At 37.4% G+C, this 17,213-nt stretch overlaps 1 protein-coding gene across 1 annotated transcript; it reads right to left on the bottom strand.

Annotated features, from left to right (window-relative positions):
- Positions 1-1,630: 1,630 nt before the first annotated feature.
- Positions 1,631-16,012, bottom strand: trhra (thyrotropin-releasing hormone receptor a). The gene is made up of 2 exons (XM_057834443.1): positions 14,935-16,012; positions 1,631-4,925 (listed from the first exon to the last, which is right to left on the bottom strand). The coding sequence occupies exons 1-2, from the start codon at positions 15,745-15,747 to the stop codon at positions 4,491-4,493; spliced, it is 1,248 nt and encodes a 415-aa protein (XP_057690426.1). The 5' UTR covers positions 15,748-16,012; the 3' UTR covers positions 1,631-4,490.
- Positions 16,013-17,213: the final 1,201 nt, after the last annotated feature.

Genomic DNA, 17,213 nt, shown 5'->3' with positions numbered 1-17,213 from the left:
ATCTGACAACCTACAGTAGGCTTTCAAAGCTGTGAATTGATTCTAATAAAATATAAAAACATATCAAAAGCAAAATAAATATACCAACAAAAGAATTTTTTTGTCTGTCTTTATTTTGAGGCAACTTTTGCATTCAAACACATTTTGCTTTCATTCAAGTGACTTTTGTTTTTGATTGAAAATATATACTTTGATTGAAGGAACCTTTTTTCTTGGATTGACTAAGACATACAAAAATCTACCTACAAATTTATCAACCTGCAGTAGGCAAGTAAGAAAGAAGTGTTTAGCTGAAGAGGGGGTGGGGCGAAAAAGGCTCAAGTCAGGCTACTTTAGCTGAGGAGGGGGTTGGGCGAAAGAGAAAGCAGCCTCACTCAGCAAGGTTTCGCTCCTGCCATGTAGTTCTAGGCTGAGCCCTCACTTTTCCTATCATGAGTGATGCCCCACGAGGAGAGATTTTACATGGAGCCCCAGTCCAAGGTAGATTATCAGTCATGTTTAGCCCTTTCCATTTTCCAACAATTGCTGCAACTGTTGATTTATTCTCACCAAGCTGCTTTCCAATTGTCCCGTAGCCTTTTCTAGCTTTGTGGAGCTAATCAATTTTTTTATCTGGTGCCTTTTGAAATCTCTCTGGTATTGCCCATGGTAGCGGGTGGATTATAACTGACTGTGGGGTGCACAGGTGACAATGATGAGCTCAAACGGGTGGGGTAAAGGTGGACTTTTTTTAAGTTAGAATGACAACTCTTTGAGTGTCATAATTATTGCTGATTCTCAGGTGCAAATACTGAACTGAATCCCAGTAGATAAAAATATATAACAAATCAATTTTAAAAATCAGACAATGTGATTTCTGGATTTTTTTAGATTGTCTCTATGAGTGGAAATGCATCTATCATTGAAATTTCAGACCTCCACCTCTTTTCAACTTGCAAAATCACAAGGAGTGCAAATAATTGCTCCTCATTGTATACCAAGAAGTCCCAGGAAAACAAAAAAATCTTGATAACCTTTCAAAAAGTCCAGTATATAGGATAGAGGCTGTATGAGGTACATTTATGTGTGTTTTCTATAGTATTTCATCGTTTTGACTTGATAGTTTTGATTTGCTGTGATTACTCTTGTTTGAATCCTGTGCATCAATAAATACGAGGAAGAAAAGACAAAAATTAACTTCGTCAGACTCTTATTTCAGTTTTACATTTGATACTGATTCAATGTTCTATTTTCTGCAGGCATCACAAATATACTGTTATAACAAATATTGCTAGCATATAAAGGCCCCACAAATACACTGTCAGAGATATTTTTTCCGACAGTAAAATCGTAAAACAATACACATTATTAAAATGTGCAAAACCCCATAAATGTAGCTTGACTTGAACTGACACATAATATTACATGAATAGTACTACTGTTGTGTGTTCCCCTCCATTTGGGCCGCATACCAACACAAGTGGTTGCATTTCCATATAAACGGCTGTTGTCTGTCGGACAACGACTTGCTAATTCAAAAGCACTTGGGTCATTTAGGCCACCTCTGGGTTTTTTCGGAGGAGAGGCCAAATTGGCCATTGCTTGGGACTGTTAGGAGTAGCAGAATTCTCTGGGACTTCTAGTGTTAAGCAGCTTCTTCTGGTCCTATAGTGTCCAGCAGAGTTCACTATATTTCTCAAAGTTTCTTAATGTTAACAGTCAAAAACACATACGGGGGTCAATTTTTTTAAGCGGGCTTCCTACTAAAGTTATGCAGGTTAGCAAGTTCAAACAGTTTATTGTTATGCCAACTCTGATGCAGTTCGGACTTTCAGTAGCTGGGGTGTGGTTGGGAGGTGGTGCAGTCATCAGCCAATCAAATGACCGTTTAAAGGAGGGGAAAAAATGGACCAGCACATTCAGCATATTAAAAGGGGTAATTGTAAATAATTCACTTAATAATGGGTCAATTCTATCCTGACAAAATATGGGAAGACAATATAAATTACCAATATAACTGAACACATTATATAATGCAAAAAAGGTTGATTGAAAGTTGGTAGGGTGAATTTGAGCATCCTGAAAGGTTTTATGTCTCTTGTGTCCCTATGAAAACCTACACCCTTGGGGTAAAACTGGAATAAAACAGCCATACACATTTCAATCATTCCATGTGCCCAACCTAACTTAACCATTAATACCTGTAATAAAGTAGATAACAGAACAAAATGCAAAGAAAAAAAGAAAAACAATATCTTAACTTTCGAGTGAGGCAATTTCCTCTTGCACGAGATTGATGGTGCCTATCGCCTAGCTCAGTCTTCGTGACACAAAAACGTGAGGAGATGTATGCTCTAATGTGCTACTAATGCAGTACTTCTCAAATAGTGGGGTGGCAGAGCAATGCTTGGGGTGGCGCAAATGACCTTGGGGAACATACTGTTTTTTGCCGTCCTAGAGTAAAGTGCAATTGCACATCCACTGAGTGGGTGGCAGTGGCGCTTACATTTTTAGCATGTGCACAGTATTTTTGAACCAAATAAGAGCACACAGCAAAGAGCACTGGAGATATGAAAAGCTAAGACGAAGAAAAATGACAAAGCTAATGTAGAATTTTGCTTTTGGTTTTGAGTTTTAGTACAGTGGAAGATGAGGAAAGACCAGTCCGTTTACTTTGTGTAAAACTGTTTGCAGCGGACAGCAGGAATTGTTTTTTGTTTTTTTTGTTTTTTTCAGCGAAAACGTGACAAATATTGCCAACAATCGTCCCGCTTTGTCAGTATTATATCGGTAAACCAGCTAACACTGTCAGCATCACAGAAGGAGGCTTACTAAGTTGCTCAATGAAAAATAACACAACAACACAGCAAAGGAGCTGATACTGCCTGCAGCAAAAATAAAAACTGTCTCTCTGTTCAATGACACTATCGTTTTTGTTCTATTAATTTTTGTTTTTTCAGTCTAATAGTTTGACATATTTTCCTCTCGAGTTAATGTTGCTAATCAATTTGAATGTATTATTATTTATTGCTTTTATTTTATTTTTTTTAGTCAAACAGTCAAAAAATGTAACTCGAGTCTATTTTTACAGTATAGATTTTTTTTTTTTTTCTTTACATTTTGTTTTCTTTAATATTAAAAAGGACACAATGTTATGCAGAGGTGTACTTATAATAATAAGAATTTTATAGACAAATGATACTACAGTATATTTACAGTGGCGGCAGAGAAATGGGGGGGTGCAGAACGTTTATGTCTTCCTGGGGGGGGGCGTAACAGAAAATAATTGAGAAGCACTGTACTAATGTACTGAACCGCCTGTGAGCTTAAATAAACGCTTCGTAGGACAAAAACACGAAGAGCCCTGTGCTCATTTGGCTCAGACGTCAAACCGCTGTAGCAACAACAACACCATGGCGCCTATGCACATCATCATTCTGCGACATCCAAATTTAAACGTCATAACTATAGGCCAATAGGATAGCAGCATACTGAAGGGAGTGGGATGGAAGGATTATGGCCAATAGGGCAGCAGGATCTTAGGGCGCGAAATTTAAAAGCAGGAAGTACATACGTATATTGTTTATTACAGTATTATATAGTATTTTTGGCTCTTGTTACCTGAAATTTCTTTCTTAACAAGATGCACTAATTTCTCGTTTAAACATATCGTAACCTGAAAATAACGTTTGTAGAGACGTTCATAAGTAGAGGTACCATGGTACAACCCTATAGGGCAGCAGGATCTTAGGGCGCGAAATTTAAAAGCAGGAAGTACATACGTATATTGTTTATTACAGTATTATATAGTATTTTTGGCTCTCGTTGCCTGAAATTTCTTTCTTTACAAGATGCACTAATTTCTCGTTTAAACATATCGTAACCTGAAAATAATGTTTGTAGAGACGTTCATAAGTAGAGGTACCATGGTATAACCCTAGAATAAACCTAATTTCATTCTGAGCCATCCACAAATAACAGAGGAGTAGCAATTTTAGTTAGTTTTAACAACAACAAAGTGAGTGACTTTTAGAGCCTTCCCCAAACTGTCTAAAAATATTGCTTTGACACCAATTTGGAGCCAAAGAACTATACTGAAGAGAGGAACAGGGATCAAAGTTGGGTCAAAACATTATAAAGAAAAGAATGTTAGGCCTCCATCTTGTGGCATTGAAAGGCAGTCAATTAAACTACCAGGGATTTGTCTATTCACTTCAATGCTCAAAATCCCCTTCAAATAGTATGAGTTGACTATAGTGCTGTTTTGGTTGTGGTTTCCTTAGAATGCCAGTCAAACAGGTAAAATATTACAAGCAATTATGTTGGTTTTTATTGTTGTATCTGCTGAGAAAGTAAAGTATAATTTTAGTCATTGTTATTTACAAATGAACTTCATTTGTGAATTTTATTATTACAACTACCGTACCGTATTTGCAAGAAAAAAAAACTCTGATTAATAAATAGATCGTTTAGTTCACTGTCAATGTGTCCTTTTTTTTGTTTGTTTTTGTTTAATCATCTTTTGCTGAAAGGGATGGCTCCTCGAACATCATTTCCTTGCCAATTTGCGGAATTCCAGTGGGTAAAAACTGATCGCTTGGTGTGTGTAGCTCTTCCATTTCTGTAGTGAAGTGGTCAGGACTTTCTCCATTGGATAAATCCTTAATGACACTGTAGGTAAGTGCTACGCTGTATGTTGCAGGTTTCTCCATCCTCTGAGGCCCACAGTGACACAGCTTTTTAAAGGCAGTGCGAAACTTTTGAGACATGACGTTGTAGATGACCGGGTTGATGGCACTGTTCAGATAGATGCAAAGGCGGCAGAAGAGCAGGAACCAGTTGTCCAGGTAAGCCTTGTCCAGGAAGGAGTTGACGACAACTAAGGTCCGATAGGGCATCCAAAGTAAGGCGAAAAGGATTACTACCACAGCCAGCATTTTGGTAACCTATCAAAATAGAATTTTTAAGGGGAAAAACATTTGTACATTATTAATTAATCATCACATGTTTGTTAAAACTTTATAAGTAAAATCATTTGAATTAACCAATGTATCTGCAAATATGATACAAGATTCATTCATTCATCTTCTGTACCGTTTGTTGGAGCCTATCCCAGCTAACTGGCATGTACACCCTGAGCTGGTTGACAGCCAATCGCAGGGCACATACAGGCAAACAATCATTCATACTCATAAACACACTTATGGAGTATTCGATCATCCTACCATGCATGTTTTTATTTATGACGTAAAAGGAAGCCGTAATACTTGGGGGAGAACGTGGAGAGCATGAAAACGCCACACAGGAAGGGCAGAGCTTGTAGATTGAACTCTTGATCTCAGAACTGTGAGGCGGACGTGCTAGCCACTTGTCCACCCTGCCGCCCAACAATACAAAAGTATGATTAAAATATTGTCTTTTTTATGTTGTTGTGATTGGTATTCAGTAGTAACAATTTTATTAGGTTTTTACTCCAATGTAGTAGTAATAAGAGAAATAAATGTGAGATGAATAGGTGAATAGATATACTTGCTGTACTGTTTTTTTTTTTTTTTTTTTTAATTACGTCTTACTAGGACCCAACTAGGGCCTCCCCAAACAGTCCTAAAAATGCATTAATAACCCCTTTTAACCTGTAGTCCCTAATTTGTCACACACCATTTCCATTTACAGAATAAATTTAACCCTTTCAGGGACAGTGGTCACTAGAGTGGACAGTTATTTAAAAGTTGACACTTAAGACATTAAACCCTTAATAGAGTAAGCGACTTTGTATTAATATAAAAACAAAACACACATATTAGCACTTAATATTAAAAATATACAATAATTGTAATTTTGTAATTCATTTATATTTATAATTATAAAGCCAACATTGATTGCAACCAATGAGTTCAATGAGTGCTCTGTAAGGGTCATTTTAAAAAGAAATCTTGCATGAAAGGGTTAAAATAGCATATGTTTCAACATATGTTCCTGCATAGTAACAAAATGTAAATTCAGGCATCAAAAGGTCAACCTATAAATTAGTTGTTACAAGCCCACAGTCTTGCCCCCGAGGCCATAGCATTATGACCACACACAATTAATATTTACAGCCCAAACACCTGTGAAACTGATAACATGACTGGCGTGTGCGACAGAGCACTGACAGAATATGTGTTGTGAGGGTTGCTTATACCCTGCAAATATATAACGTAAAAGTTAAAGTTTTGATTTTCCTTGGCAAGCCATCCTATTTTTAACTTTCTTGATAATTTTCAGGTCTTTTCTTTCTGTAGAAATTACATCACCAAACACACCAAACTATGAATTAATTCTTCAAATCTATGGGGACTGATTGCTTCTCATAGCAATGGCAATGCCTGATGGTCAAATGGAAACGATTATGGCGTCTGATTTATGTCACATTTTTATCGATTTTAACAAGCTGGATGCTTCAATCCATAAAGTGCTCTTCATGTCTGTGCATGGGGTTGGGACAGGGTTAGGATTTAGGCACGGATTGACTTTCCGATAGATTAATTTAAAATAAAGACCTAGCAGGTAAAATGTTGTCGATGAAAGTAGTAATGCAATAAATCAAACAATGAAAATGAATGTAATTAAAAAGAATTCTACAAAGTATTGCATAATGGCTCAAAATTATTTTTCAAACAGATTATGTTAATAGCACCTTAGAGATGGTACAGTGGTATGAAAAAGTATCTGAACATTTTGGAATTGCTCACATTTCTGCATAAAAACACCATCAAATGTGATCTGATCTTTTCTCAAAATTACACAGATGAAAAAACAGCGTCTGCTTTAACTAAAACCTCCCAAACATTTATAGGTTTTCATATTTTAATGAGGATGTTATGCAAACAATGACAAAAGGGGCAAAATTAGGCAAGTGAACTACCACATTTAATATTTTGTGGACCCCCTTTGGCAGCAATAACTTCAACTAGACGCTTCTTGTAGCTGCAGATCAGTTTGGCGCATTCTTGGCCCATTCTTCTCTACAAAACTGCTGTAGTTCAGTCAGATTCCTGGGATGTCTGCCATGAATCGATCTCTTCAGGTCATGCCACAGCATCTCAATGAGGTTCAAGTTTGGACTTTGACTTGGCCACTCCAGAATATGTTTTGGCCACTGGCGTGGCCAACATATTCTTGGCCACTCCAGAATATGTTTTTTGTTCTTGTGAAACCATTCTGAAATTGATACACTTCTGGGTTTTGGATCATTGTCTTGTTGCAGCATCCATCCTCTTTTAAGCTTCAACTGTCTGACAGACGGCCTCAGGTTTTCCTGCAAAACATCCTGATAAACTTTTGAATATTCTTCCATTAATGATTGCAGAGTCCAGGCCCTGAGGTAGCAAAGCAGCCCCAAATCATGATGTCCCTCCACCATGCTTTACGGTGGAGATGAGGTGTTGATGCCGGTGAGCTGTTAGATTTTTCCTCCACACATGACGTTGTGTGTTACTCCCCAACAGTTCAACTTTGTTTTCTTCAGTCCACAAAATATTTTGCCAATACTTCTGTGGAGTGTCCAAGTGCCTTTTTGGGAATATTAAACGAGCAACAATATTTTTTTTTTTGACAGCAGTGGTTACCTCTGTGGAGTCCTCCCATGAAAACCATTCTTGGCCATAGTTTTACATATAGTTGATGTGTGCACAGATAGCTTAATCTCTGTACGTCTTTAGCAGACACTCTAGGGTTCTTTTTTACTTCTCTGTTTATTCTGCGCTGAACTCTTGGCGTCATCTTTAATGGACAGCCACTGCTTGGGAGCGAAGCAACAGTGCCGAACTCTCTCCATTTGTAGAAAACTTCTCTGACTGTCGATTGATGAACATCCAGACTTTTAGAGATAGTTTTGTATCCTTTCCCAGCTTTATACAAATCAAAAATCCTTGATCGCTGGTCTTCAGACAGCTTTTTTGACAGAGCCATGATACACATCAGACAATGCTTCTCATCAAGACAATTCTTACCAGCTGTGTGTTTTATAATGGGCAAGGCAGCTTTAAACCACTCATCAGTGATTGGGCACACACATGACTAAAATTGTTTGATAAAAATTGGTTTCGTTTGCTCTTTAAGTCTTCTCAGGCAGAGGGTTCACTTATTTTTCCCCTTTATGTCCTTGTTTGCATGTGATCCTCATTAAAATATGAAAACCTATAAATATTTGGGTGGTTTTAGTTAAAGCAGACACTGTTTTTTTATCTGTGTGATTTTGACAAAGATCAAATCAATTTGATGGTGATTTTAAGCAGAAATGTGAGAAATTCCAAAAGGTTTAGATACTTTTACATACCGCTTTACTTTGCTTTGCTTAGCCAAACCTACACCTGAGGAGGCAAGATAGATATTCGGAATTTCTTTAAACCTAAGCTTTCCAAAGCTTCAACAACAACGGAGCGTGAACCATGGATTCAGCACGAACAGTGTCAAGATGTATATACATATACAGTATCTTGCAAGTTAATTTTCTTGCTAACACTGCAATTTCGGCTCATCAACATATGTTGCCTCCCCTCCCACAAAAGTCAAAGTCTGCCTATGAATTATAGTGTGATTCATAAAATGTAGTCTTACCAGTCGGAAAATCATACCATTGGATTTCCGACACCCTCAGATTTTGCAACAAATGTTTGGAATGTTGTCACTTGTCCTTGTAATGATTGCTAAGTGATGTGATAAAAGCAGGCACATACAATGCTTGCAAATGGTTGCAGTTAGAATCCCAAGAGTGCTGCTATTGGAGTAAATTGGATTTACAATGTACAAAAATATAACTTATTTTTATTTTCATTAATGTGGCATCTTGGAATTGGATGATATTATCATTTTATTAAGATAGCAAGTATCATATTGAGAATTGTCCAACAGAATAGCAGCATGATCAACAGGTGCACCAAATAAATGAGTCAAGATTGGACACCTGTGGTGAAAATGAACTATCAAATAATAACCTTATGATGAACCCATACACTTGCATAATTATAGGCACGCAGAGAAATTACATAAATGAAACTGTTTTGCTATTCTAACAGGGATGTAACAAGTCAATACGCAACGTCAAAAATATAGTTTTAATATCAAACTTTTACGACCCTATTTCTGTTTATAGTTGCCTCCATTTTCTAAACTGCTCTTGTTGGGCTTTAAACAAGTGTCATGATGATTTATTATTATTTTAATTCCTCAACATGATGTTTTATTTTCCCTCTTGAAGTGATGTGCCCAGATTGGCCTCATGGGTGTAATGTCAAGCCCAAATCAAGTGATCCAGTATTAACTAAAACGTCAATTCACCCATTTTCACCCGCTTATCCGAGGTCGGATCACGGGGACAGAAGCTTCAACAGGCAAGCCTAGACGTCCCTCTGCCCAGCTACTTCATCCAGTTCTTCCGGGAGGATCCCAAGGTTTTCCTCGGCCAGCTGGGAGACACTGTCCCCCAGCATATCTGGGTCGACCCTGCAGCCTCCTCCCAGTAGGACATGCCCAGAACACCTCACCAGGGGTCCGGGAGGCATCCTAATCAGAAGCCTGAGCCACTTTATCTGGTTGCTCTCGATGCAGAGGAGCAGTGGCTCTACTCCGAGCCCCTCCCAGATGACCCAGCTTCTCACTCTATCTCTAGGGGAGCACCGGGATACCCTGTAGAGGAAGCTTTTTTGGCTGCTTGTATCTGGGATCTTGTTCTTACAGTCACGACCATGGCCATAGATGAGGGTAGGAACATACCGTAGATCGACCCATAAATAGATAGCTTCGCCTCTCCATTATCAGCTAAAAAATGTACCCCAAGAACCATCATGACCTTTTTTCCTACATAATTTTCCTTTTCACCCCTGACTCTCAAATTACGATGTTTGAATGTCATTTGTCAAATGAAGATGAGTAATCTCCAAGGTGCAGATTGGTAACATCAGCATGAGGGGCAATGTGTTGTTACTTGCTGTGTTATCCGTGAATAATAACTAATCCCGTAGACTCTCTTTACATTTTGCTAATCCAGTAAAATCCACTTGATTTTTTTCTTTGTATTTACAGTGGTTTGTTTAAGGCTGACCAACCCAGACACGTGTGTGCATTTCTCAAACAATATCAACTAACCAAACCGAAGGACGAGAAAAATAATGTTTGAGTTGGAGTTAACTGATTAAATTGGACAATAGAACGAGGACATCTTCAGGGTACCACACCCACTATGTCATTTTAGAAAGACTTCCATTAGATCAACAAGCATTTACAGTATCTCAAAATGCATGTCTAATTTAGTGCTGTAGCGAAGGGCATCAGTAGATTTTATGGAAAGATGGGTTAGGGGGATTATTGTACCCCCAGGAATTACACAGGACTCATTTCATGATTTATTTATTAACAGATGATTGTCCTACTCTTGAACTCTGTGATGAATAATATATACATTGTTTAATTTAAACCTACATTCTGGACACAATGGGCCCAATTTTCCTACTCTGTCAAAAGCGAGACCACGAGTCTGTAGTAGGTGAAGGGGCACTATAGAGCAGATTTTGGCAGTGGAACACATGCATGCTCCCAATTTGGAAAGAGGGTATGATCGCAGGATATGGGATTGAACACAGCTGACATCTTTGGACCCACTAAGCAGCCTTTTTTGCATTCTCTTTAACAGTTGTATGTTTGCTGGCACAATTATACGTTGTATGAATCAATTTATACAATGACCCTATGGGATGATGCATGCAGGGCCATCTTAATCTACCTATAGGTCCCTGGGATAAGAAGACAAGGTAGGACCCACCTCCAAGCTACCTCCAATGTGCCCCTCGCATGACCATCGAGAAGTTCGGCTGAGTGAGGGAGTTACTAGCAGAGAATCACTCGTGTGCCCCTTTAAACGTGCGGCCGAGCTAGGGAGGTTAGCTGTAGTGGTTGACCGATATGGAATTTTCAAATGCCAATGCAAATACCGATAACTAAAAAATTTTTCAGCTGATTGCCGATTTTGTAAGCGGGTATTTGAGGCCTATATGCTTTTTTTTAGAGCACGTACTGTAGGTTATGAAAGTCTATTAAAAAAAATGCATCAACACCTTCAAACTTACAATGACGACCTGAGACTTCAACAATCAATGGGTCTAGCACTATATAAAGTATATGGCGGAAAACACTCAGGTGACTTGAAGTTCCGCTTTGAGACCCCCAATTTGGCCAAATTTCAAAATTGTCCCATATGCATGTGTGATACATCATTGGAAAGCTTAAAATCTCAATTTTCTGAGGGAATAAAAAATTTGAACAGGAGGGCATTTAAAAAAAAAAAATGTTTTTTAAACAGCAAAACCCTAAAAGGAGGTGAAAGCATGTGAGAGCAGAATTAAAGACGCCACGATTTTAACGAGATATTATCGCATACTTACATTGTTTCGATCCAAAAACTCCACTTAGCATGTCTCACCGAGTATCAACACACAAATGTGAATGGCTACAGCTGGATTTTTGGGAGATTTTATGGGTGAAACATGGTAATATAAAGAGGGTCGCGATGCAGAAATCACAGACATCAAGGAGTGGTCGAGACCTTCATTTTCATATATTTACCCTTTTAAATGTTTTTTTTTTTATTTTTCTTTGTTTGGATCGATTATTTATAATCTACAATATTGGGGAAAATGCGACAGTAACGAAAAAATACCGTTAAGCGATAGTTATGAGGTAGATATCCGTGACTTTTTTACAGACACCAATGTTTTCATTGTGACGTCATTTGTTTAAAAGTTTAAAATATGTGAGTGAATAATTTTTTTAAGTCGTTTTTTTTTTTTTTTTTTTTTTTTTTACACTAAATATTAGACATTAATCCATGATTCTAAGCTAAAAATGACAGACATTTCTAATAATAAATACAATTATTTAACTTCTTTTTATGGCTAGGTTGAAACAAAAGTGGTTGCGCGACATCTGTAAACAGGGGTTTTGTCCGCATTTTCTCCGATATATTAGATGATAAATAATTGATCCAAACATTAAACATAGAAAAAAAAAACTTTTAAAAGGGTAAATATATGAAAAAGAAAATCTCGACCATTCCTTGATGTGCGATTTCTGCATGGCGACCTTTGTTATATTACCATGTTTGACGCATAAAATCCCCAAAAAATCCAGCTGTGGCCATTCACAGCTGTGTCTTGACAGTACACTCAGTGATACATGCTACATGGAGTTTTTGGATCGAAACAAGGTAAGTACATGATAATATCTCCTTAAAGTCATGGCGTCTGTAATTCTGCTCTCGCGTGCTCTCACCTCCAGATAGGGTTTTGCTGTTTAAAATTTTTTTTTTATTATTATTTTTTTTTAAATGCCCTCCAGTTCAAAATGTTTCTTCCCCCAGAAAATTAAGATTTTAAGCTTTCCAATGATCACACATGCATATCGGACAATTTTGAAAGTTGGCAAAATTGGGGGTCTCAGAGCGGAACTTCAAGTCACCTGAGTGTTTTCCGCCATATACATATACATATATATACAGTATAGCAGAAAACATGCTGCTACGAAACTGCTTTTTCAGTCTTGTCTGTATTTTCCGCCACATATTTATATATTATTATATATTATATATATATATATATATATATATATATATATTAGGGCTGTCAAACGATTAATTTTTTTTAATCGAGTTAATTAAAGCTTAAAAAATAATTAATCATAATTAGGGCTGTCAAAATTATCGCGTTAACGGGCGTTAATTAATTTTTTTAAATTAATCACGTTAAAATATTTGACGCAATTAACGCACTAGGCCCGCTCAGACAGATTTAAATGTCAGTACAGTGAAAGGCCAACTTGTTAATTGTGTTTTATGGAGTTTTTCCGCCCTCTGCTGGCGCTTGGGTGTGACTTGCATATGTTATGTGACGTAATGTCGCCCTCTGCTGGCGAATCAGTGCAGCTGATTATTTGGGTTTCGGCGCGCTTTTCTGACGTGATTATATGTCGATGCGAACTCACACTAATAGACAGTGCTTAAAGTTTGTGAAAAAAAAAAAAAAAAAAACACACAAAAAAAACTAATAGACAGTGCTCTTTAGACCAGCTAACGTCCGCATCCAGTATTCAGTGGCAGTTCTGATAGCCCCATCACACTGTTTGTGTCTAATACATGCATCGCTTGTGAGTTATATTCCTCCTTTGTTTATATTCATGAGCATTAGATAGTTATTGATGATGTGTATTTGAATTTGTTCACATATATGGTGAAATGCAGTTACATTGTTAGATGCTTGTGAGCTAATTGGCTAGTGCTACTGCTCAAATGGACACGTGTGTGTACATTTTATGTTATTTTGTGATTTATGCAAGTTATTGACACATTGCCTTGTTATTTTCAGTTTTACAAAAATACAAGAAACGTGCTCCTGTCAAAAAGAGATGACTTCAGTAAAGCCCATGCAACTTTGCCACACCGTCTGATTTCTTTTTGGAACTTATGTTCGCTATCTGTCAATTTGTGTACTCACACACATTGAGGACAGAATAGGGCTACTAGTTTATTTTTTGACTGAAAATTCTACAAATTTTATTAAAACGAAAACATTAAGAGGCGTTTTAATATAACATTTCTATAACTTGTACTAATATTCATCTTTTAAGAACTACAAGTCTTTCTATCCATGGATCACTTTAACAGAATGTTAATAATGTTAATGCCATCTTGTTGATTTATTGTTATAATAAACAAATACAGTCCTTATGTACCGTATGTTGAATGTATATATCCATCTTGTCTTATCTTTCCATTCCAACAATAATTTACAGAAAAATATGGCATATTTTATGGATGGTTTGAATTGCGATTAATTGCGATTAATTACGATTAATTAATTTTTAAGCTGTAATTAACTCGATTAAAAATTTTAATCGTTTGACAGCCCTAATCATAATTAATCGCAATTCTAACCATCTATAAAATATGCCATAGTTTTTTGTAAATTAATGTTGGAATGGAAAGATAAGACACAAGACGGATACATACATTCAACATACAATACGTAAGTACTGTAATTTTTTATTATAACAATAAATCAACAAGATGGCATTAACATTATTAACATTCTGTTAAAGCAATCCATGGATAGAAAGACTTGTAGTTCTTAAAAGATAAATGTTAGTACAAATTATAGAAATTTTATATTAAAACCCCTCTTAATGTTTTCGTTTTAATAAAATTTGTAAAATTATCAATCAAAAAATAAACTACCGTAGTAGCTCGCCATTGTTGATGTCAATAATTATACAATGCTCATGGGTGCTGAAACCCATAAAATCAGTCGCACCCAAGCGCCAGCAGAGGGTGACAAAACACCAAAAAACACAAGTAACAAGTGGACATTACACTATACTATCATTTTAATCTGTTTGAGCGGGGCATGTGCGTTAAATGCGTTAAATATTTTAACGTGATTAATTTAAAAAAATAATTACCGCCCGTTAACGCGATAATTTTGACAGCCCGAAAATAGATAGATAGACACATTGACATGTATGTTTGCCACTTTCCCACTAAAATTACTGCGAACCGGCTTTCTAGTCGCCGGTGACTGTCGCTGGTTCGGGCATGTGCAAAGGAGTCTAACAAAACATTTATTTATTTATTTATTTAATAACTAAAGATTTGTCTGCGAGCCAGATGCAGCCGTCAAAAGAGCCACATCTGGCTCGCGAGCCATTGCTTCCCGACCACTGCCTTAGTCACTACACATCCACACACACACATGCTTGCAAAACCACACCCATTTTTTATTGTAATGGTCACTGGCCATATTAATAAAGAAAATCTTAGTTGACAAAACAATCTTTAAAATTAACGGTAACAACATGACAATTTCTTGAGCAAGAATCGCAAGATGATGATGGAATTGAATTGTGTTGTTTGAGGCAGATACATTTCCTCACCTGTCTGCGGGAAGCAGCAGTGGTGCTGCTGGAAGAGCTGGCCCTGATCGTCCTTCCTCCGACTTTACTCGTTCCTCTCCTCCACCTGCCGGTGCTTTCTTTTGGGTCCGCAGGCAAAGGGGTTAGGATAAGAATCCTTGCGATGAGTCCATACATAACTGTGGCCAGCATGAGGGGCAGCACGTAAAAAACGGCAAAATCTATGAAGTAAATGGGTAGATACTGACTCCTGGACACTTTGTAGGCGCAGCTGATGAGTACAACATTATCATATACCAAAGTTTGTGTGTCTGACAAAAAGAGCCACATGATGCAGTAGATGGACGTGAGCGCCCACACCAGCATAATAATCTTCTTTGCCCGGGATAAAGTGCACAGAAACTGTGCTTTGATTGGGTGACAGATGGCGATGTATCGCTCCACCGTGAAGGCTGTAATGGAACAAGAGGACGCGTTTATTCCCAAATATTGAAGATAAGTGATTCCCAGGCATCCTGCGTATCCGTACACCCACTGCCCGTGCAGGGCGTCGGTGATGTTCGGCAGCCCGGCTGCGGTCAGCACCATCAGGTCGGCAGCTGCCAGGCTCACCAGGTAACAGTTGGTGGGAGTTCGCATGTGTTTCGTGGTCAGGACCACCAGTATGACCATTATGTTCCCCACCATCCCCACCCCGCATATGAAGGACACCAAAAACACACTAACTGCCTTGTACTCTGGCGTGTAGTCGCGCCAAACGCCCAAGGTTTGATTGTGCTGCGTCGGAAACGTCTCATTCCCCGTTGTCATGTTGCTTGTGGTCAAGTTATCCATGATGGGCTTCTTAAATGCCCACCAACAAAAAAAAAAGAAACCTGCTAAAACCTTGATGTCTAAGTTCCAGCCATCAAAAGTTTAATTCAAAATACACGCCTAAATGTCCCAAAAATGAACAGTGCCCTCAAACAATCCGAACTTCCTCTGTTTTCCATTTTCTTTTTTCACTTCAAAAGTGTATCAATTCCTTCTGCTTACAAAAAGAGCCAGGAGAGAGAAGTTTGCATCGTGGTCAGCTCCTCCCTGCTCCCTTTCTCACACCTTCATGCCTGCGAGTGAAATAGGCGTATTCGACAAACGCACACATCTGCACCCCGTCACCACCACACAAGGAACATGCTTGGAATGTGAATGCAGCCAGTAGACCTACATGATCCTTATTGGTCATTTATTTTTTATTAAAAGCTCATCCTTCGGCAAATCGCTTTTTATTTGCTGCACATTTTCATGGACCATGGAGGTCTTCTTAAGCAAGTTTTGAGAACTACTATCACCACATGAAATTTAATGAAATTATTCGTAAGAATTACCTGAAATATTGACACACATATCTCCAAATATGGTGCTTATCTATTTTTAGATGAGCAGAACAGATGGCATATAAAAAAAAACATGGGAGTGGGTTGCTATTGAAAAATAAAAACAAAAAAAAAAGAAAAGAAAAGAAAAAAATTACACCCCTCCATCACCCCCACGTTTTAGATACCTAACTCTTTTTAGGGCAGTGGATATTACATTTTGTTTACAACATAACAGTATGCCAATTGCCTATTTATTACTTGACTCCAAAAAGGTGAGGTCTACATATGTGGATGCCAGGTCTCAATTATACTGTTTATTGTTATAAAGGAATTTTATTTTCTAAATGTCTTTATCCACCCCTAAAAATGATTTGATTTTTATGAATAAATGCAATTATACATTCAATATACTTATTACTTACTCAAATTAAAATTAATATAAACAGAAATACATTTTATTAACAACGCTAAGTTTTGGCTTTTTTTCCCTCGATATATACAGTATATAATAAAAAAAAATACTTCTTAAAAAAATAATAAAGCCTAAAACCAAGTATATATAATATATATGTATATGGCGGAAAACACAGACAAGACTAAAAAAGCAGTTTCTGCTCTTACACTCCTCTTTAAAAGAAACTGCTGTATTTTAAGCCAAAACAACTATTGTGCTTGATAGAACAATATGTCTATATGCTGCCATAGCAGATTCATGGCGCATTAAGGCGCCGAACTATTTTTAATTTGTCCGTTTTACCCTTAAAAACCCCTTTTAAATATGTCACACAGCCACTTTTGTTTCAACCCAGCCATAAAACGAATGTAATTTATTTAGGGCTGTCAAAATTATCGCGTTAAAGCGCGGTAATTATTTTTTTTAAATTAATCATGTTAAAATATTTGACGCAATTAACGCACATGTCCCGCTCAGACAGTATTCTG

The sequence above is a fragment of the Corythoichthys intestinalis genome, chromosome 4 (genome assembly GCF_030265065.1).
Source record: "Corythoichthys intestinalis isolate RoL2023-P3 chromosome 4, ASM3026506v1, whole genome shotgun sequence".
Classification (NCBI taxonomy): domain Eukaryota; kingdom Metazoa; phylum Chordata; class Actinopteri; order Syngnathiformes; family Syngnathidae; genus Corythoichthys; species Corythoichthys intestinalis.
Note: the sequence above shows the minus strand (reverse complement) of the source record. Positions and strands in the feature narration are given on the sequence as shown.